This window comes from Orycteropus afer, unplaced genomic scaffold, assembly GCF_000298275.1.
Source record: "Orycteropus afer afer isolate SDZICR_OR568_19922 unplaced genomic scaffold, OryAfe1.0 scaffold00575, whole genome shotgun sequence".
In the NCBI taxonomy this organism is placed as follows: domain Eukaryota; kingdom Metazoa; phylum Chordata; class Mammalia; order Tubulidentata; family Orycteropodidae; genus Orycteropus; species Orycteropus afer.
In genome coordinates this window covers 921,289-943,614 of record NW_006922162.1, presented here as the reverse complement: position 1 = coordinate 943,614, position 22,326 = coordinate 921,289, and the positions used below count along the sequence as shown (strand labels likewise).

The 22,326-nt window shown below is 37.3% G+C and overlaps 1 protein-coding gene across 1 annotated transcript; it reads left to right on the top strand.

The window, feature by feature from the left end:
- Positions 1 to 387: 387 nt before the first annotated feature.
- LOC103210230 (olfactory receptor 2T27-like) lies at positions 388 to 5,328 on the top strand. Its single transcript, XM_007956153.2, has 2 exons — positions 388 to 1,304; positions 5,310 to 5,328. The coding sequence occupies exons 1-2, from the start codon at positions 388 to 390 to the stop codon at positions 5,326 to 5,328; spliced, it is 936 nt and encodes a 311-aa protein (XP_007954344.2).
- The last annotated feature ends 16,998 nt before the right edge of the window (positions 5,329 to 22,326 follow it).

The following is a 22,326-nucleotide window of genomic DNA, read 5'->3' as shown; positions in this document are numbered from 1 at the left end:
AACTTTTCAGCCAAACAATTGGCAGGCCTATAAAGTGAACAATAACATCAAGGAGGTACACGCTCATGAGAACAACCAACCATATGAGATCAAAAGGTGAGCATTTGCCCAGGTACAGAACTCAGAAGGCAGGAAGGGATAGGACAAACAGAAACAGTAAACATAGAGAGAAAATTGTTGAGTGCTTTTACATTGTGAGGACTGCAAGCAATGTCATGAACCAAAATCATGTATGAATTGTTGAATGGAAAACCAATTTACTCTGTAAACTTTTACCCAACTCACAATAAAAACTTTAAAAAATTATTTTAATAAAGCACCATAATTACTGTTGTGTTATTTTGCTTCTATAGGTTTTCTGTTCAGCTGGGACATTTGAATAAAAACATGGACCAAAATAATGACAGCTCAACTGATTTCATCCTCCTGGGGTTATTTCCAGGGTTCAGGTATCCCTACCTTCTCATCCTTATCGTCCTCCTCATCTACACCATTGCCTTTGCTGGAAATGCCCTCCTGATCCTCCTCATCTGGTTGGACTCTTGCCTCCACACTCCAATGTACTTCCTGCTCAGCCAACTCTCCCTCATTGACCTGGCCTATATTTCCAGCACAGTCCCCAAGACAGTAACCAACTACTTCACAGGGAAGAAGAACATTTCCTATTTTGCTTGTGCAACTCAGCTGTTTTTCTTTCTCACCCTTGGGATTGCTGAGTGTGTCCTGCTGACCCTTATGGCCTATGACCGCTATGTGGCTGTCTGTAACCCCCTGAGATACACAGTGCTCATGAGTCCCCAGGTCTGTTTGCAGATGGCTGCTGCGGCCTGGATAGGAGGAGCTCTTACAGCTCTTGTCCATACCATCTACCCAATGCATTTCCCTATCTGTAGCTCTAGGGAGATTAATCACTATTTTTGTGAGATGCCTGCTATCTTGAGACTATCTTGTGTGGACAAATCAGCCTACGAGATGGTGAAACTTGTGACCACCATTTTGTTTCTCCTAGCCCCATTTCTTCTCATTCTGTCATCCTACACCCTCATCTCCCTCACTGTCCTGAGGATGAACTCCCAAATGGGGAAGAACAAAGCCCTGGCCACCTGCTCTTCCCACCTGACTGTAGTGAGTCTCTTTTTTGGTCAGGCCATCTTCATCTACATGACACCCAGCTCTTCTCATACACCTGAACAAGACCAGATTGTTGCTGTTTTGGGCACCATGGTGACCCCCATGCTCAATCCCCTCATCTACAGTCTGAGGAACAAAGAAGTAGTAGGGGCTCTGAAGAAGATGATAAGAAGGTTTTGCAGCTGTGAAATAAAGCATGTCTAAATTGGTCCTCTCTAGAGAAGTGGCAAGTCTCAATTTTCATATCAGTCATAGTCAACTCAATCCCTATGACGTTTTGTTGAAATATGATACCAAGTTTGAAAGGAAAAGCATACAGGCCCATGTGCTTTGGCATTCATTTGTCGCAATGGAGTCCTCCAGCTCATAACAGAGATACAAGTTGAGTACAACTTCAATGTTTTATTTTATATTATCTTTGGGGGAGGTATTCTTGTTAATCTCAATTATTATTACTCTGCTATTACAAATATGGGAGCTCTGGTAGCATACTGCCTAAGGCACTTGACTGCTAACCAGAAGGCTGGTGGTTCAAACCCACCAGCCACTCCTCAGAAGGAAGGTTGGGCAATCCTACTTCCGTAGTGATACTGCCTCGGAAACCCAAGGAGGGGTAGCTATGAGTCGGGCCTACTCGACGGCAAATAACAACAACAACAACAACATTACAAATATACAAAAAAATCCTTAAACAATGTAATAATATACAGTCAGACCCAAATTAGGCCATTTTAGCTTAAGATCATTTAACTTTATAAATAGCTTGTTTCAACTTCTATTGTGGTTTAGGAGCATTTTAGCCAAACACTTTGGAGAATAATTTGACATGATTACATAAAGGTGAAGATATGCACAATTTAAAATTCAGCAGTCACCTATTCAAAATATCTCCACTTTATAGACATTCTCACACATGTGCCTTAGGTGATGAGTATGTTTTTAGGTGCTGTGGAGTCAGTTTCCACTCATAGCGACCCTAAGTACCACAGAACCAAACACGGCCCCATTGTGCACCATCCTCACAATCCTTGCTATACTTGAGCCCATCGTTGCAGCCACTGTATCAATCCATCTTATTGAGGGTCTTACCCTTTTTTGCTGACCCTCCACTTTATCAAGCATGATAACCTTCTTTAGGGTATGGTCCCTTCAACATGACCAAAGTAGGTGAGAGGAAGTTTGGCCATTCCCGTTTCAAAGGAGCATTCTGGCTGCACTTCCTCCAGAACAGATTTGTTCATTTTTCTGGTATTTTCAGTATTCTTCACCAACATCATTATTCCAAAGCATCAACTCTTCTTTGGTCTTCCTTATTTGTTGTCCAGCTTTCATGGTATATGACATGAAAATAGCATGTCTTGAATTAGGTGCACCTTAGTCTTCAAAGTGATATCTTGGGGAGATTTGAAAAAAAATAATAAAACTGACTGCCATTGAGTCAATTCCAATTCATAGCAATTCCCTTTGGGTTTCCCAGGTGGTAAATCTTCATGGAAGTAGATTGCCCAGTCTTCCTTCCGTGGAGTGGTTGGTGGATTTGAACCACCAGCCTACTGGTTAACAGTCAAATGCCTTCGGCATTATGTCTCCAGAGCTCCTTTTAGAGAGATAAGAATATGAACAGCTATTAAAACAGTGTTTTCAATAGTAAAAGATTTTAAGACAGATTCAAAGTTCATTAATAGAAGAATGAAATAAAAATAATTACTTATGATTAAGATTAATACAGTAAATATTGCAAAATGTTTAAAATAAAGAATCAGAGCTGCATCATCAGTATAAATCAATATCAAGCATAATATTGATACAAAAAAGTTACAAAAACAGCTCTACATTGTAATAACACGTACCCATTGTTGTCATCAATTCCAACTCATAACAGAGTAGACCTGCCCTATAAGTCTTCCAAGGCTGTAATCTTTATAGAGCTGCTCTGGTGGGGTAGTGGTTGAAGCATTAGGCTGCTACCAAAGGTTCAGTGGTTCACACCCAGGTGCTCCATGGAAGAAAGATGAGGCATTCTACTTCCTTAAAGATTTACAGACTTGAAAACCCAATGAAAACCAATTTTTTTAAGAGTTTGTTTTACATTCAACGTAATGCATACATTTAGTTTTATTCCTCATTCGCCATGTCCAGGCCTAACCCAGTCTCCTCCCTCCCTACCCTGCAACCCTCCCACTGTGCCTCTCATATTTATGCACTCTTGTGTGTCCTGCATTTTTTACAAGACCTTTTGGCAGGAATGTGTTTCTCTTGAATATAAACCCAGAATGAGACTGACTGTGTTGTAGGTGAATGCAGACTCCACTACACAATGTGTTTACCTGTTTTCCCTCCCTCTGGCACTTCCTGAGGGTTCCAGATTTCTCACATCCTTTTGTATACGTTGTTATTAATGTTACTCAGTTATGCAATCTCAATGAGGATAAAGTGGCAGCTTATTGCTTTAATTTTCATTTCTTATGTTACAGGTATCTTTGAATACATCCTTACAAAATTATTGAAATTTTATTCCTCCAAGTTAAGTTAACGTCCAAATGAAATTCTCATTTCATAATCATCCATCTTTATCTTTTTAAAAATCATTCCTACTTCTTATTAATTTGCAAGGTGGTCTAGTAGCCTTGTCATGTTCTCACACTTCAAATATTTACATCCAGTTTGAGTCACATCTCCAAATTTTATTGTTGTTTGTTGTAGTAACTTTTATTAAAATAAATTTTTATTTCTGCTGTGGTCAAAGCCATCACCTTTTCTAAACTTCAAGGTATGTTATAGCAGTTCTAAAGAATTTGTTTCCACAGTCCAAGATCAAAAATATTTTTTATCAAAAGGGAGAAAATGCAGAACAGAATTTCAAATTTTCATGGAATGCAGAATTTTTGGAGTAACAGAAGCTAGGTGTACCCCCAAAACTATTGCCCTGAGATAATCTGTAGACTTCAAACCAAAAATATGCCCTTTAAATCAAACAACAATTGAGTTTAACTGGTAAAGAATTCTACCTTGAGCATGGTGATCTTTTTAAAATCTGTCTATAATGGACCAAACTGACAATAGTAACTTGAAAGAATAGTGAAGAAATTTAGGGACAGTCAATTTGTGTTAATGAGGGAAGAACAATTCAGAAAAGGTAGATAAGAGCGGTTGCACAACTTGATGAATGCAATCAGTGTCACTGAATTTTACTTGTAGAAATTGGTGGATTTCTGTATGTTCTGCTGTATGTGGTTTCAACAACAAAAAAATGAAAAAATAAATTATAAAAAAGGAACAAAATAGATATAAAGAAACTAATGTTATAGCTGAAGAGATAAGTTGTTGTTAGGTGCCTCAAGTCATCTCCGACTCATAGTGACCCTATGCACACCAGAACAAAACACTACCCAGTCTTGGTGCCAGCCTCACGATCCTTGCTATACATGAGTAAATATATCCATGAATGTAGTAGAGAATACAAGGGATAAAGTTCTGAAAGTTTCTTAGTCACAATAAAGCACCTTGAGGGCATGAGGTCTTAGAACCATAGTCTCAGGGACACTAAAGTCAGTTGTCATAATATAGTCCAAAAAGACAATGCCATTGGTCTACTTACCTTAAAAATTTGGCAGCAGAAATACCATTTGATACAGAAATCTTACTATTAGTTTACGTCCTAGAGAAGTGAGAACCAAGACATGAATAGATACATGCACACCCAAGATTACTGCAACTTTATTCACAATAGCAAAGAGATGGAAACAACCTAAGTGCCAATCAACAGATGAGTGAATAAACAAACTATGGCACTAACACAAGGAGTTTGGTGGTGTAATGCCTAAGGCATTTGACTGCTAACCAAAAAGTTGGCAGTTCAAACCCATCAGTCACTCCTTGGAAGGAAGTTTGGACAATCTACTTCTGTAGTGATATCACCTCAGAAACCCAAGGAGAGGTCACAATGAGTCAGATCCGACTTGATAGCCTTGAGTTTGGTTTCTGGTTTTTGGCACTAACACAAAATGGAATACTATGCAACATTAAAGAACAACTAAGAACCCATGAAACACCCCATAATGTGGATTAACCTGGAGAACATACTGTCTGAGTCCACTATTATAAAAAGTCAGGGGAAGATTTACACATGTAACAAAACATTCTTTGATGGTTACCAGGCAGGGGAGGGGAGAAGACAGAAAATTGTTATCTAGATAACAGGCACATATTAATTTAGGTGAAGTGAAAGGCAATACACAAAAGGGAGATGACCATTACAATATCCTTAAGGAAAAGGAAGAGGCGGAGAAGTGCAAATCCTATTACATACACAATCATGCATTATCAGTAATTACAAACATTAATCTATGAGTGAATGCATAGGTAGACAGCCAGGATGACCAGGTATAGGTAGGCAAATGGGACTCTACCCACAACCATATATGTTTGCCAGATGACATTTCTACATATATTTTTGTATGAGTTGTAAAAATATCCATGTATATAGCAGAGTTAACTGGTGGCAAAGTTATGAAATCTTCTTAGTCATAACCAAACACCTTGAGGAAATGAGTCACCAGGCACGAGGGCTCAGGACCAGAGTGGCAGGGGACATCAAGTTCAATTGGGATGACATAGTCCACAAAAACATTGTTCTTTTGGTGAGTAGTAACTGGGGGTCTTAAAAACTTGTGTGTAGCCATCTAAAGTGCAATTATTGGTCTCTCTTTGTCCAGGGAAAATAGAGTGAAAAAAAACACAAATATTCATGGAAACAATTATTCCAAAGGACTAGTGGACCACACAAAACTTAGTCTCCACAACCCTGAGCCCAGAACCAGATGGTGCCCAGCTACCACTGCCAATCACTCTCAAAGGAGATCTTAGAGTGGAAGAAAAATGTGGGACAAAACACAAAATAATAAAAACTACCAGGAATACCGGTTGGATAGAGATCGGTGGAACTCTGAGCCTGTGGCCCTAGCCACCCTTCAAGCCTGGAACTGAACTCATCCCAGTAGCTCAACTTTCACCCAAATAGACAGGATAAAACCAGGGAGGTAAGCTCTCTTTAGAACAATCAACCATATGAGATCAAAAGGGCAGGATTTACCTAGGCAAAAAGCTCAGAAGGCAGGACTGAATAGGAAAGAAGGACAAATGGAAATGGTAAGCACAGGAAGGAAGTGGAAAGAGTAGTGTTACATGGTGAGTACTGCATTTAATGTCATGAAACAAAACATGTATGAACAGATGAATGCAAAAACAATTTGTAAACTTTTACTCAAATCAATATAAAATATTTTTAAAAATAAGGAAAGGACATCAACAGACATTTCACCATATAATTTAATATACTTGAAAGAGATATTCAAGTGAATAGCAAACACATGAAAAAATTTTCATTATCTTTGGCCATTAGAGAGATGTGCATCAAAAATTCAATGAGACACCATTTCACCACTGCTACAATTGCAATAATGTAAAAAAAAAAGAAATCAGCAAATGTTGGCAAGGATGTGGTTAGATCAGAATTTTATCTACGGCTAGTGGGAGTGTAATACGGTAAATCATTGTGGAAAACAGTATAGAAACCCAAAAAAAAATTATAAATGGAACTGCCCTACAACCCAACAATTCCACTCCTGGGTGTATACCCTATGGATCTAAAAGTAACAAGAAGGGACATATGTATACCAATGTTCACTGCAGCATTATTCATAATAGCAAAATGGTGGAAATAACACAAGAACTCCTTAACAGATAAATGGATAAATGAAATATGGTACATACACAGAATGGTATATGACTTGCCCTTAAGAAAAAAGAACATGAATTCTCGATCTATGCTACAACATGCATGAATCTTGAAGACATGCTAAACAAAATAAGTCAGTCACCAATGGACAAATATTGTACAGTCTCACTTACATAACATGACAAGAATAGGTAATTATATAAAGACAAGTGGTGCAAGGAGGGAGGGAGAGGGTAATCACTCTCTGGGAAATAATACATTTTTTTTTTCTATGATGAAGAGAAAATTGACATTGATTAAGTGTAATGATTAGATTTACAGCCTTGGAAACCCAATGGGGGTTGCTATGAGTAGGAAACAACTCAATGGCAGTGAGAGTTTAAGTGTAATGATTAAACAACTTAACTAATATAGCTGTTATCACTAAGGGAAAAAAGGACAAAATGGAAAACAAAGTGTCTTTTATCACACAAAAGTAGTGAGAAAAAAAAAAGGAGCATCTGTTAATACGAATTAGATACAAATAAACACTTCATCCACCCCTCATCTCTCAGTTTGAGAACCAAACTACAATCTTGATTACATCCCACTTGAATTTAGAGACAATCTGAAGAATAGACTTGACACATTGAACACTGTGGTACTTAAACTTGGCTGTGCCTGGTTGAGTGGTTGGGCAGCTGATGGTAGTTATTCCACATGATAAGACTGGCAATCATCTCCTTGGTGGGATCTACCACAAGCAGCTGAGTAGCTGCCTTAGGGATATGGTCTGCTTCCCATATATGAGAAGAAGCTTTGGGAATGGTCTCCAGATTATGGCATGCTTGAACTTTGCATGCAACTTAGCCAAGTTGTTCAGCAGCCTGCCATGCTCTGACAATCTTGGGACTTTCAGTGGACTTGAATCAATGGCCTGCCATGTTGTTTGGTAATATTGGGACTGTGCTTTTTTATTTGTCAATCTTGGGTTTGCCAGCCTCAGCAGCCAGCAGCTATGTAAGTGAAAAAAAGCCTCCAGCTTTAATAGGCCAGGAGAAAAAGGCAGCGCTGAAGCCCAAGGTTGAGGGGCTTTCACCCAGCCCATAGAGCCTGGCACTTTGAACTCAAACTTAAAGCCTCCAACTGTAAGAGCATAAAATCCTGCTTGTTAAAGCCATCTGATTTGTGGTATATTCCTGTCAGAGCTGTACTAGATAATGGAAACAAACAACAATGACCAAAGACCAGATAAGTTGTAAGATAATGTCAAGAATATCATACAAGAAGAAAGTAAAAGTTCAGTAAAAAGACAGAAAAGGAAGATAAGATCAAAATGGATGTCAGAAGATGAAATTTGCTCTTGAATGGAGTAGCTAAAGGAAATGGAAGAAATGACAAGATAAATGAACTTAACAGAAGATTTCAAAGAACATCTCGAGAGGACATAGTAAATCACTATTATGAAAAGTTCAAAGACCTGGAGTTAGAAAACTGAAGAGAAGAACATGCTGGGATTTCTCAAGCTGAAACAATTGAAGAAAAAATGGAAGATTCTATGGGCAAACCATTGAATGATGCAGAAAGCATCAAAAGATGTTGTTGGAAGGAATACACAGAGTCACTGTACCAAAAATAATTGGTCAATGTTCAACTATTTCAAAAGGTTGCATATGATCAAAAACCAATTATATTGAAGGAAGAAGTCTAAGCAAAAAACAACCATCAAGGAATTGACAGAATACTCATTGAGATATTTAAACAAATGGATGCAGCACCAGAGGTGCTTACTCATTTATGCCAAGAAATTTGGAAGACAGCTACCAGGCCAACTGACTAGAAGAGATCCATATTTGTGTCCACTACAGAGAAAGGTGATCCCATAGAAGGTGAATATTATCAAAAAATATCATGAATATCACGTGCAAGTAAAATTTTTCTGAAGATCATTCAAAAATGGTTGCAGGAATATATTGACAGGGCACATCCAGAAAAGCAAGCTGATTCAGAAGACAATGTGGAACAAGGGATATGATTGCTGATATCATAGGATCTTGGATGAAAGCAAAGAATACTGGAAATACATTGAACTGTGTTTTATTGGCTATGAGAAGGTATTTGACTATGTGGATCATAGCAAATTATGGATAACATTGCAAAAAATGGGAATTCCAAAACACTTAATTTTACTCATGCTGAACCTGCTCATAAACCAAGAGGCTGTCCTTTGAACAGAACAAGGGGATACTGCATGGTTTCAAATCAGGAAAGGTGTGTGTCAGGGTTGTATCTTTTTACCGTATTTATTCAATCTGTATGCTGAGTAAATAAATAGAGAAAATGGACCATATAAAAAGGTATATGGCATCAGGATTGGAGGAAGACTCATTAACAAACTGTGATATGGAAATGACACAATCTTGCTTGCTGAAAATGAAGAAGACTTGAAGCACTTAGTGATGAAGATCAAAGACTGTAGTCTTCAGTATGGATTACACCTCAACATAAAGAAAACAAAAATTTTCACAACTGAACCTACAAGCAATATCATGGTAATTGGTGAAAAGTTTGGTGTTGTTAGGGATTGCGTTTTACTTGTATCCACAATCACCACCCATGCAAGCAACAGTCAGGAAATAAGACTTTATATTGCACTGGGCAAATACACTACAAAAGACCTCTGTGTTGGAGAGCAAAGCTGTCACTTTGAAGAGTAACACGCACCTAATCCAAGCCATTGGTAGTTTCAGTTGCCTCATATGCATGTGAAAGCTGGGCAATGATTAAGGAAGAGTTGTTGATGCAAACAGTTTTTCTCATTGAGTTAAGGAAGAGTTGTTGATGCAAACAGTTTTTCTCATTGAGTTAAGGAAGAGTTGTTGATGCTTTTGAGTTGTGGTGTTAGTGAAGAATATTGAAAATATTATGGACTGCCAGAACTAACAAATCTGTCCTGGAAGAAGTGCAGTCAGAAACCTCCTTGGATGCAAGAATGGCCAGACTTCATCCCAACTACTTTGGTCATGTTGTCAGAAAGGACCAGTCCCTGGAGAAGTATATTGTGATTGATAAACCAGAGGGTCAGAGAAAAAGGTGCAGACCCTCAATGAGATGGATTTACACTAGCTGCAAAGATGGGCTGAACCATATAAAGGATTGTAAGGATGGCACAGGGTCAGGCAGTATTTCTTTCTGTTGTGCATGGTGTCACTGTGTGTTAGAAATGACTTGAAGGCACCTACCAACAAGAATCTCTTCATAGGATTAGGTTCTTCCCTCAAAGTTTCGGGTTTTTTGCTTTGTGGTTCTATCCAGTCAATTGACCTAAAGCTGTTTTCAGAGTTTCTATTCCACATCTGTTTTGGTGAATAGCATCTGGAATGTTAAAAGTTTGTGAGTAGCCACCTGAGATGAAGCAATTGTTCTTTATTTGCCTGGAACTCTAGATGAAAGATGAGACCCAGGAATTGGAAAGGAAATGATGTACATGTTTAATTGTCTCCATGAACTACTACCTCCTCTGCCATGAGACCGGAAGCCATGGATTGTGCCCAAGTACTATTATAGAACATTTTGATCATGAACCAAGTAAGTGGATCTTGATCAAAAAGAGGAAAATTGGGGATTGAAATTTCACATTCATATGGAAACCAAGCTTACTGGATCCACTGAGTCTATTGCCTGGCAATAATCTTTAATTTTTTTAACTAAAACTATTCCCAGAAGCCACCACCAAACATAACAATTCAGACAATTTCAGCTCAATTAATAAAAATTAATTGCCTTGAGCATTATGTATATGAGTTTAAACTGACAAGTTAATCTAAAGCACAGATGAGAACTAAAAGGGCATAGAGGATGGTGATGGAACAATACGAATAGAAACACTGAGAATATAATCAATCTTATTGAACATACATACATTCATAAAATTTTGAACCAGTGTATGGCTGTGTATATTGCTACCAAAAAAAATAAAAGAAGAAGAAAAACAAGGTTTAAAAAAACATACTATAAAGTTTTAGTGATCAAAATTGACTGAAATAGTATAATGATATAAACAATGGAACAGAAATGAGTGTCCAAAAATAACTCATGCAACTGATTTTCATAAAGGTGTTAAATCCATCCAGGGAAAGAAAAGTCTCTTTGATGAATTATACTGGAAAAATAGCATTTCCATCCAAAAAGAATGAAGCAGAATCCATACTTCACATCACATACAAAAACATATTTGAAATAGATCAAGGACCTATATGTGAGAACTAAAACCCAAGCAACAAGAAAAGTGGAGGGGAAAGGAAAGGAAAGCTAGGGCATCTAGGTCAGAGTGAGCAAGCAGCAGAGGCATCCAGGTAAGGGGAGGGACACAGGCCCCAACCCCCAAGTGGCAGGAAAAGTGCAGGGAAAAGGAAAGGAAAGCCAGGGCATCCAGGAGAGAGAGAGCAAGTACCAGGGATCCTGGGGTGGGGAGGGGGGGGTTTGAACAGTTAGGGAGACAAACTTGTCTGTCAGTTTCTTGTGCTCTGGTGGCATGTTGCTGTGAGACTTGAGGCTGTGCCACCAGTATTTCAAATGCCAGCAGGGTTGCAAATGGTGCACAGGTTTCAGCGTGGCTTGCAGAATGAGATAGACTAGGAAGAAGGAGGAGGCCATCCACTTGTCAAAGAACTGGCCAGCAAAAACCTTATGAATATCAGAGAAACACTGTCTGTTACAATACTAGGCAACTATATAAATAGCCTGGAAACACTGTCTGATACAGGATGACAAGCCACTTAGGATGGAAGGCTCTCAAATAAGACTGAGAAAGTGCTTCATTATCAGAGTAGAACAACCTTACTGATATGGATAAAATAAAGCTTTTGAGACATCTATTTGCTGACGTGACATGACTCAAATTGAGGAAAAACAGCTGCAAACATCTATTAATAATTAGAATATGAAATGTATGAAGTATGAATCTAGGAAAATTGGAAGTTGTAAAACATGAAATGAAATGCATAAAGATTGATATCCTAGGCATTAGTGAGCTGAAATGCACTGGTTTGGGGCATTTTGAGTCAGATAAGCATATGATCTATTATGCCGGGAATGATAATTTGAAGAGGAATGGCATGGCATTCATCATCACAAAGGATATTTCAAAATCTGTCCTAAAGTACAATGCTGTCAGTGATAGGGTAATATCCATATGTCTACAATGAAGACCAGTTAACACTACTATTGGTCAAATTTATGCACCAATCACCAAAGCCAAAGATGAGGAAATTGAAGATTTTTATCAACTTCTGCAGCTTGAAATTGACAAAACGTGGAATCAAGATATGTTATTTATCATTGCTTACTGGAATGCAAAAATTAGAAACAAAGAAAAATCACCAATAATTGGAAAATTTGACCTTGATGACAGAAATAACACTGGAGATCACATGATAGAATTTTGCAAGACCAATGACTTATTCATTGCAAATACCTTTTTTCAACAACACAAATGGCAGCTATACACATGGACTTCACCAGATGGATACACAGGAATCATATTGACTACATCTGTGGTAAGAGGTGATGGAAAAGCACAATATCTTCAGCCAAAACCAGGCCAGGAGCTGATTGTGGAACAGATCATCAACTGCTCATATGCAAGTTCAACTTGAAGTTGAAGACAATTACAAGTCCATGAGAGCCAAAACATGACCTTGAATATATCCCTCCTGAATTTAGAAACCATCTAAAGAATAGATTCAATGTGCTGAACACCAATGGCCAAAAGCTGGAATTATGGGATAAAATCCAGTACATCATCCATGAAGAAAGCAAGAGATCATTAAAAAGACAAGAAAAAAGAAAAGACCAAAATGGATGTCGGCAGAGACTCTGAAATTTGTCCTTGAGTGGAGAGTCACCAAAGCAAAAAGAAGAGCTGACAAGATAAAAGAGTTGAACAAAAGATTTCAAAGAGCAGCTCGAGCAGACACAGCTAATTACTATAATGAAATGTGCAAAGACTTGGAGTTAGAAAACAAAAGGGAAGAACACACTCAGCATTTCTCAAACTGAAAGAACTGAGGAACAAATTTAAGCATTAAATGGCAATATTGAATGATTCTACAGGCAAAATATTGAATGATCCAGGAAGCATCAAAAGAAGATGGATGGAATACACTGAGTCACTGTACTAAAAAGAACTGGTCGATGTTCATCCATTTCAGGAGATGGCATATCAAGATGATCAAGAACCAACGATATTGAAGGAAGAAGTCAAAGCTGCATTGAAACTGTTGTCAGAGAATAAGGCTTCAGGAATTGACAGAATACTCATGAGATCTTTCAACAAACAGATACCCACTGGAGGCACACACTCAGTTATGCCAAGAGATTTGGAAGACAGCTACCTGGCCAAATGACTGGAGAGATCCATATTTGTACCCATTTCAAAGAAAGGTGGTCCCACAGAAAGTGGAAATCATCTAACAATATCATTCATATCACATGCAAGTAAAATCTTACTGAAGATAACTCAAAAACAGTTGCAGCAGTATATCAACAGAGAACTTCCAGAGGTGCAAGCCAGATTCAGAAAAGGACATGGAACAAGAAATATCACTGCTGATGTCAGATGGATCTTGGCTCAAACAAAGAATTCCAGAAAGATGTTTACTTGTGTCTTATTGACTGAGTGAAAGCATTTGATTATGTGGAACATAACAAAATTGTGGATAACATTGAGAAGAATTGGAATTCCAGAACACTTAACTGTATTCATGAGGAACCTGTACATAGACCAGGAAGCTGTCATTTGAATGGAACAAAGGGACACTGCATGGTTTAGAGTCAAAAAGGGAGTTCATCACGGTTGTGTCCTTTCACCATACTTATTCAATCTAGACGCTAAGCAAATAATCTGAGAAGTTGGACTATATGAAGAAGAATGTGTCATCAAGATTGGAGAAAGAATCATTAAAAACCTGTGATGCACTGACAACACAACTTTGCTTGATGAAAGTGAGGATTACTTGAAACACTTACTGATGAAGATTCAAGAATACAGTCTGCAGTATGTATTACATCTCAATTCAAAGAAAACAAAAATCCTCACAACTCTACCTACAAGCAGCATCATGATAAATGGAGAAAAGAATAAAGTTGTCAAAGACCTCACATTGCTTTATTCTATAACCAACACCAAAGGAAGCAGCAGTCGGGACATCAGAGGACATATAGGAGTGGGCAAGTCGCTGCAAAAGACCTCTCTCAAGTGCTGAAAAGCAAAGATGTCTCCTTGAGGACTAAGGTGCACCTGACACAGCCATGATATTTTTAATCACCTCATATGCATGTGAGAGCTGAACAATGAACAAGGAAGACCAAAGAAAAATTGATGCTTTTGAATTGTAGTGCTGGTGAAGAATGCTGAAAGTACTATGAACAGCTAAAAGAACTAACTTATCTGTCCTGGAAGAAGTTCAGCTGGGGTGCTCCTTGGAAGCAAGAATGGCCAGACTTCATTTCACCTACTTTCGTCATGTTGTCAGAAGGGACCATTCCCTGGAGAAGGATGTCATGTTTGGTAAGGTGGATGGTCGGCAAAAGAGTGGAAGTCCCTCAGCGAGATAGATTGACACAGTGGCTGTGGTGATGGGCTCAAGTATAGCAGGGATCACAGACTGGCAGGATTGTGGTGTTTCGTTCTGCTGTGCGTAGAGTCACTATGAGTTAAGGATGACTCAACAGTACCTAACAACAACAACAAAACCATGCTGCCCTTAGAAAAAAAATAGGGATATTGTTTAGATCCTTAGTTTATAACAACAAATTCTTTTTTTTAATGCATTTTACTGAAACAGCTTATGTACAGTGAAATACACAAAACTAAAGTGACATAGATCAATGCATTTTTCTTTTTATACAGTGTTCTCTTCCCTCCCCTCCTACCCTGGTAACCAAAAAAGAAAGTTTCCTACTATATATAAACCTTTCCTTGACTTTTTACAATAATGAGCTAATACTATATTAATCCTTCTGTGATTGACTTATTTCACTCGGCATAATGTCTTCCAAGTTCATCCATGTTATGTGGTGTTTTGCAGATTCTACATTATTCTTTAGTGTTGCATAGAATTCCATTGCATGTATGTACCATAGTTTGGTTATCCATTCTTCTGTTGACGGGCACCTAGGTTGTTTTCATCTTTTTGCTATTGTAAATAGCTCTGCGATGAACATGGGTGTGCATGTATCTGTTATTGTCCTGGCTCTCACTTCTTTGGGATATATACCTAGTAATGGGATTGCTGGTTCAAATGATATATCTATCTCCTACTTTTTAAAGAATCACCATAACAGTTTTCATAGTGGTTGTATCATTTGACAGTCCGACCAACAGTGTATGAGATTCTCAATTTTCTGTATTGTTGAACTATCCCATTAGTACTGGGGTCTGAATCTCATTGTTGTTTTGATATGCATCTCTCTGATGGTTAATGATGGTGAGCATTTTTTCATGTATTTGCTAGCCACCTGAATATCATCTTTGGTGAACTGTCTTTTCATGTCTTCTGTCCATTTTTTAATTGGATTGTTAATCTTTTTGTTGTTGAGGTGTTGGAGTTTTCTATGAATTTTAGAGATAAGTCCCTTGTCAGATATGTAATTATTGACAAGTATGAATTTGCTGCTGTCATTTTGTTAAGTGCTTTTTTGTGGTGTTCCTGATTTCTTTGTTCCATATAATTTTCTAGGCACTCTGGTAGCGTAGTGTCTAAGGCACTTGACTGCTAACCAGAAGGTTGGCAGTTCATATCCACCAGCCACCTTGGAAGAAAGGTTGGCCAATCTACTCCTGTAGGGATACCACTTTGGTAAACCAAGAAGGGGTTGCTATAAGCCAGGTCTGACTCAACAGCACATAACAACAATATATAATTTTCTGTGCTGAGCTCGTTTTGTTTATGAATTGTGTTATCACTTCCATAATTGCTATTGTTTTAGTATTTGCTAAATATTTGTTCTGGTTCTCTTTTTTTATTTTGATGTGAAGATTTATCATTTTTCTTTGAAATTACCCTGTGATTTTAAATTTTCTTCCCAAGATTAGAAGAGTTCATTCTATCTTGCAGTTGTCTTAACTTCCCTACCATTTAGAAGTTCTGTAACTACACAATTTTTTCCCTCTTTTTGATTTGTAGTTGTTTTCATTTCTCAATTGACATCTCTGGTTCCCCGTTTACAATCTTGTAGGCTTATTTACTTTGGATACTTCTGTAACTGGATTGGTTTCTGGGTTATGTCATCATGTGTGTTAATGGTTGGTTGTTGTTTGCTGTTGTTGATTCTCTGTACAAAGGACTCCCTTTAGCATCTCTTGTAAGGTTGGTCTGGTTTTAACAAATTCCTTTAATTTCTGCTTATCTGGAAATCTAATTTCACCATCATATTTGAGGGAGAATTTTGCTGGGTATATAATTCTTGGTTGGAAACTTTTCTCTTTCAGGGTTCTATATATACCATCCCATTGTCTTCTCACATGCATGGTTTCTAGCAAGAAATTTGAGCTTAGTCTTATTGGTTGCCCCTTGTAGGTCACTTTTTGTATTCCCCATGCTGCTTTCAGGATTCGTTCTTTGTCTTTGGTTTGAGTGACTTTATGGTGATATGTCTTGGTGATTTTGTTTTGAGATCTATCCTGTTTGAGGTTCTTTGGACTTCTTGAACAGATATACTCTCATCTTTCATCATACCAGGAAAATTTTCTTCCAACAAATCTTCAACAGTTTTTTTTCTAGTTTTAGTTGTCTCTTCCTGTTCTGGAATTCTGATTACATGTTAAGTTATTCCTTTTGATGGTATCTCACATGAACCTTACGCTTTCTTCATTTTGTTTTGATCTTTTTTCCCATTGATCCCTTTCCAAGGAAGTATTCAGGTATTTCCCTCAGTCTCACTAATTCTGTCTTCCATTGTTTCAGTTCTACTCCTTTGCCTATTCAATGTGTATCTGTTTCTGAAAAGTTAGTATTAATCTTCTGGATTTCTGTCTATAGGTTTTGTATCATTTCTAACTTTTTCATTTTGCTCTTGTGTTGTCTTTTGAAATTGTTCTAGTGTTTTCTCTGTGTTTTCCTCACTTTTGTCAGTTTTTTCTTTGATCTGTCTCTCAATCCTTTGAAGGTACCTAAATACAATTCTTTTGAATTCTTTATCAGAGAGTTCCAATTCTGCATCTTACTCAGGGATGTGTTTTGGATCTGTGTCTTGGTCCTTTGTGTCTCCTGCTTTATCTTGCTTCTTTTTGTGGACTGTGATGCTCTATTGTTTCCTAGGCATTGTGACTTTTTTGTGCTTTTACTTAATTGGTGATAGTATTTTGGAGTGTCTTGCCCAAGATGGTTTTTTTTAATTATTATTATTTTGCTTGTATGTTATCTAAGTAAGCAGAGTACTGTGCTGTGATCCTCTATTTGCTAGTTGGCTGTGCTTATACACTCACCATTTGTCTCCTTTCCCATTGTCAGCCTCCCATAATTTCTTGCCGTCCTTCATAAACAGAACCTATTCTTAGGTCCCTGATATCTGAATGAGAATGCTGTCACTTTAAAATCCAAACTGGTAGCCAACATTCAAAATGGTTGTGCCCTCAGTCACTTTAAATACCCAAAATGGCAGCTGCTTGTAAAAAATCAAAATGGCTGGGCCAGACAACTGAAAGTCCCCAACTCAGTTTGTCTCCCTCCTTACTGGTTCCCTTCTTAGTCATAGGCTACCAGCGCAGTTGGCCCTCTAACCTTTGGTGACCACGGCTGATTTCAGGGCTATTCTCAGGTCCTAACACCACTTGGAAATATTCAGGCTGTTGGTCCCATCAGAGTAGCTGACAGTCCACTGCTCTGGCCATCTCCATACTCACTGTTTTCATTCAAGTTTTTCCACTAATTGGTGCCTAATCTACTTCTGTATACTTCTTTTCAAAGCTCAGGGATCCAGGATTATCTTCTGAATCTCTGTCAATTGATTTCTCTTTTCTTTATTGAAGAGGTTCTGTGTAGCTTGTCTGCCTATTCCACCATCTTACTGGAAGTTCTTTAAAAACAAATTCTTATACATAACACCAACAGCACAAACAACAAAAGACAAATAGATAAATGAGACCTCATAGAAATTAAAAACTTTTACTCAGCAAGGAATTTGTCAACAAAATGAAGAGAAACCCTAAGGATTTGGAGAAGAAATTTAAGAACTATGTATCTGATAGGGTTTAATATCCAGAATACATAAAGAATTCCTAAAACTTAACTACAAAGGACACCTAAAACTTAACTACAAAAAGACAGTTAACCCAATCAAAAAATGGGCATAGGATTTGAACAGACATTTTACCAGAGAATAGATATAAATGACCAACAAGCACATGAAAAGATGCTTAACTTCATTAGTCATTAAACCAAAAAATCAATCCCATTGCTGTCAGGTTAATTTTGATTCATGGAGACCCCACATGTTGCATACAAAAGCTGCCCCATAAGGTTTTCTTGACTGTGATCTTTATAGAAGCATATTCCCAGGTTTTCCTTCTGAGACATTGCTGAGTGGGTTCAAACTGTCAACCTTTAGAGTAACAGTTAACCATAAACTATATCACTTAGGGACCTCATTAGTAATTAGGAAAATAGAAATCATAAGCATAATGAGATACCACTTCACCCCCTACTAGAATGGCTGTGACCAAAAAAAAAAAAAAAAAAGGAAAATAACAAGTTAACAAGGATGTGGAGAAATTGGAACCCAAATAAATTCCTGATGGGAATGCAAAATGGCACAGCCTTAAAGAAAACAATTTGGCAGTTCCTCAAAAAGATAAACCTAGAATTACTGTAGAATCTACTTCTAGGTGTATACCCAAAAGAGTTGAAAGCAGAAATACAAACAGAAAACTGTACATCAATTTTCAATGCAGCATATTCACAATAGCCCAAAGATGGAAACAACCTGTCAATCAACAGAAGAATGAATAAACAAAATGTGGTATACATACAGTGAAATACTTCCCAGTCATAAAGAGAAATGAAGTCCTGATTCATACTTCAACATGGATGAACCTTGAAATTAAGTGAATAAAGTCAATCATCAAAAAGTACAAATACTGTAGTCCCACTTATACAAAATAAACAAATTTACAGAGACCAAAGGCTATTAGAGTGGTTACTAGGAGTCAGAGGGAGGGGGAGAGCAGAAGTCATAACTTAGAGAGTACTGAGTCTCTGTTAATGGTAGTAGAATAATTTGCAAATGAATAGTGATAATGGTTTCATAATGTGATGAAAGTAATCAGTGTCAGTGCATATACATATATATTTATTGTGGTTACATATATATGTATATGTGTGTGTGTGTGTGTGTGTATATATATATATATATATATATATATATATATATAATAAAAAAAAAGAGAGAACCTTTATGAGTGATGGAAATGTTCTGTGCCTTGATTGATTACACATATACATATATATTTATGGAAACTCATCAACATGTATTCTTTTAAAATGTAAATTTTACTGTATATAAATTATATCAATAAAGATGACTCTTCAAAATCAATTATCTTATTTTACAAATGGATAACATAAAATACTGGGCAGTGATTATTTTCCTTGAGCAGTTTCCAGGAGCCCTGCACTTCTGGGTCTATAGTTAATTTCAGTCTGGGGACAGACTCCCATGAGGAAATTCCCAAGGGTTCCCTGGTTCTGTGGTACATCAGTAGAAACTATGGAAGGACTGATCCAGAAGCTGACACTGAGCCCTCACACGCTGGTTTCATACCTGAGCCAGGTGTGGAGCATAAAAACAATTAAATCAATTTCAGGGACCATGAAATGTCAAATATAATCTATTTTGAGGCAAGAAATGATTAATGCAATACCTAGGAGCCATAGGACAGTAGAGAATGGCTGCAGCTACTGGAGGTTCACCAGACAGCAGTAGCTGGGGAATTGGAGAAGGGGAAGAAAACATTGCTTTACCTATTAATAAACAATTGTTTTCCATGCAGGAAGTTAACTCTGTTGGTTCACCAAGTCCCAAAGCCACAAGGTTGGAGTGGAAACATTTAAAAAGCAAAAGTGGGTAAATCTGCCCCACATGAAAAGGAAATCTGTTTCTCACAGTAAGTCACAAACATATGAAATACATTTCTTGAACAATTGGAAGATGTGGGAAGTTAAAAATGATTTGTATTGGTTTAGATGAAAATGTCGTGGGAGGTATTCAGTGGTAGAATTCCTGTCTTCCACATAGGAGATTTGGGTTTGACTGCCCATCAATTCGCTTCATGTACAGCCACCATCTGTTAGTGGAAGTTTGTGTGTTGCTGTGTTAAAAAAAAGTTTCCAGACTAAGATGGAAAGACCCGTTAATCTAATTCTAAAAGACCTGTTAACCTAATTCTAAAACCCAGTTTTTGGACCACCTATTGCTCACAATGGTCATATCCACAATTGATCCTGTGACACAGGATCCAGCCGCTTTTTGTTCCCTTGTTCATGGGTTCACTATGAGTCAGGGACTCTACAGCAGCTAACAAAAATAGATAAATATATAAATGACTGGAGAGTTAAAACAGTGCCCTTATGGAGAAAAACACTCAAGGCAACGGCTTGGGTCTTAGTATTTCCTCAATTATTGCCTGACAGTGGACACAATGATGGCACGCTCTGTGTCCATCTCTGACAAGATACATTTAAGGTCTATATGAATAGTCTATGATTAATGTATGCAAAGCACTCTGGCTGTTGGTAAGTTCTCAATAAGGGTTAATGATTGATCCTATAATTATTATTGTTAATACTGCTTCTGTTATACTTCTATTGTTATGTTGTTGTTGTTATGTGCCGTCGAGTCGGCCCCGACTCATAGCAACCCCTCCTTGGGTTTCCGAGGCAGTATCACTACGGAAGTAGGATTGCCCAACCTTCCTTCCAAGGAGTGGCTGGTGGGTTTGAACCGCCAGCCTTCTGGTTAGCAGGCAAGTGTCTTAGCCACTATGCTACCAGAGCTCCTAAGGGAGACAATTCTTTCTGCAGATGATTTGTTGGAGTTAGCATAGTTTGGGTTAAGAGAAGCACTGACTAGATACTGCATGGCAGATAATGTGCTCCTCTTCTTAGCCATCATTTTCTATAAGAATTTAAGGGCATTTAGAACAGCAGAGAGTTACAGATGGGAGCAATATGCCCATATTCTTCAACAGCAGCTATCCTCTGCATTCTTGATAATAATAAGACTCATATTTTTGTTTATTAAACAGTTAGATTCAGATCTTATGCAATAAACAAAGTTGGGTTCATTGAATTATTGACAAAAAAAAATTGACTTTCTCAGAAAGGAATAAAAAGAATGCTTCCATTTGTAGTTGATCTATTCCATAGAGTTCAACTTCCTTTTTCTTTATTTCTGGAGTAAACCCAGGTCTAGGTATTAACCATTTTAAGAAAAAACATTTCAATTTTGATAGAAAATATTTTGCAAGAGTTTTTTAATACAGTGTTTGTGTGTTACTTAGTTAAGATTTAGTCTTTACCCAGTAAATTGCATAGTTTGGTACTGAATCACTACTTCAATATAATATGCTCCCAATGGTTATACCAATACTTACTGAATTAATATAATTTTAAAGAAGACAAGAAAATTCTTTATAGACTTAGTAAGTCAAGCTCCTTTTTTATTAATTAAAAGAAAATATATAAGAACAACTGCTAATTGACTTTTAAGATGATAAAAATAGTTATTGATAGAACCAAAATCTTCTTAAAGTATAAGAATTGCTTTTATACCATATCTCTAGATCCAAAAGAACATAATAGTGTAAGTGATTAATACAAAATATTATTTTTTAAGATACAAAATATCACATGTTTAGGTCTTGATTTCCTTGTCTGAGAAATGATCACTTGATGCTTAGAAGGAGCAGACATGTGCACATAGAGACAAAAATAATTGGTCATCAGTTAGGTGCCTGGCATTTGTTTTACCATTCCCAGAGCTTGCTACTTTCAAGTTTGTCTCTATTTCTCATTTCTACTCTAAATTAATTGAATCACCATGGTTTTTTAAAAATCTTGGGGACATCATCTCATATTTTACATGTGATAATTGTGATTTACAATGCATCATTTTCAAGGAATTTCCCACATTATTCACTCCTAAGAAAGATACATGAATATCTATGTAGGGGAAGCAATTACATATCAAAAGGTCAGGAAGACAGAGAAATATCATGATGGAGAAGGCTCTAAAAAATGGAGCCCAGATTCTCTGGTAAACTAAGGAAACAAAATTCTCCATGACCCAAGTACTGCCATATGCTTATAGTGATTCTACACTGAAGTATGACATTAAGTACTGTGTTCATTTTCTGTTGATTACTGGATGTTATACTATGTTTTAACATCTTTATCTAGTATAAAGGAAGGCATAAGTTT

Coding starts and splice junctions, on each gene's coding strand:
- LOC103210230 (XM_007956153.2), top strand. CDS start 388: ATGGACCAAAATAATGACAGCTCAACTGATTTCATCCTCCTGGGGTTA.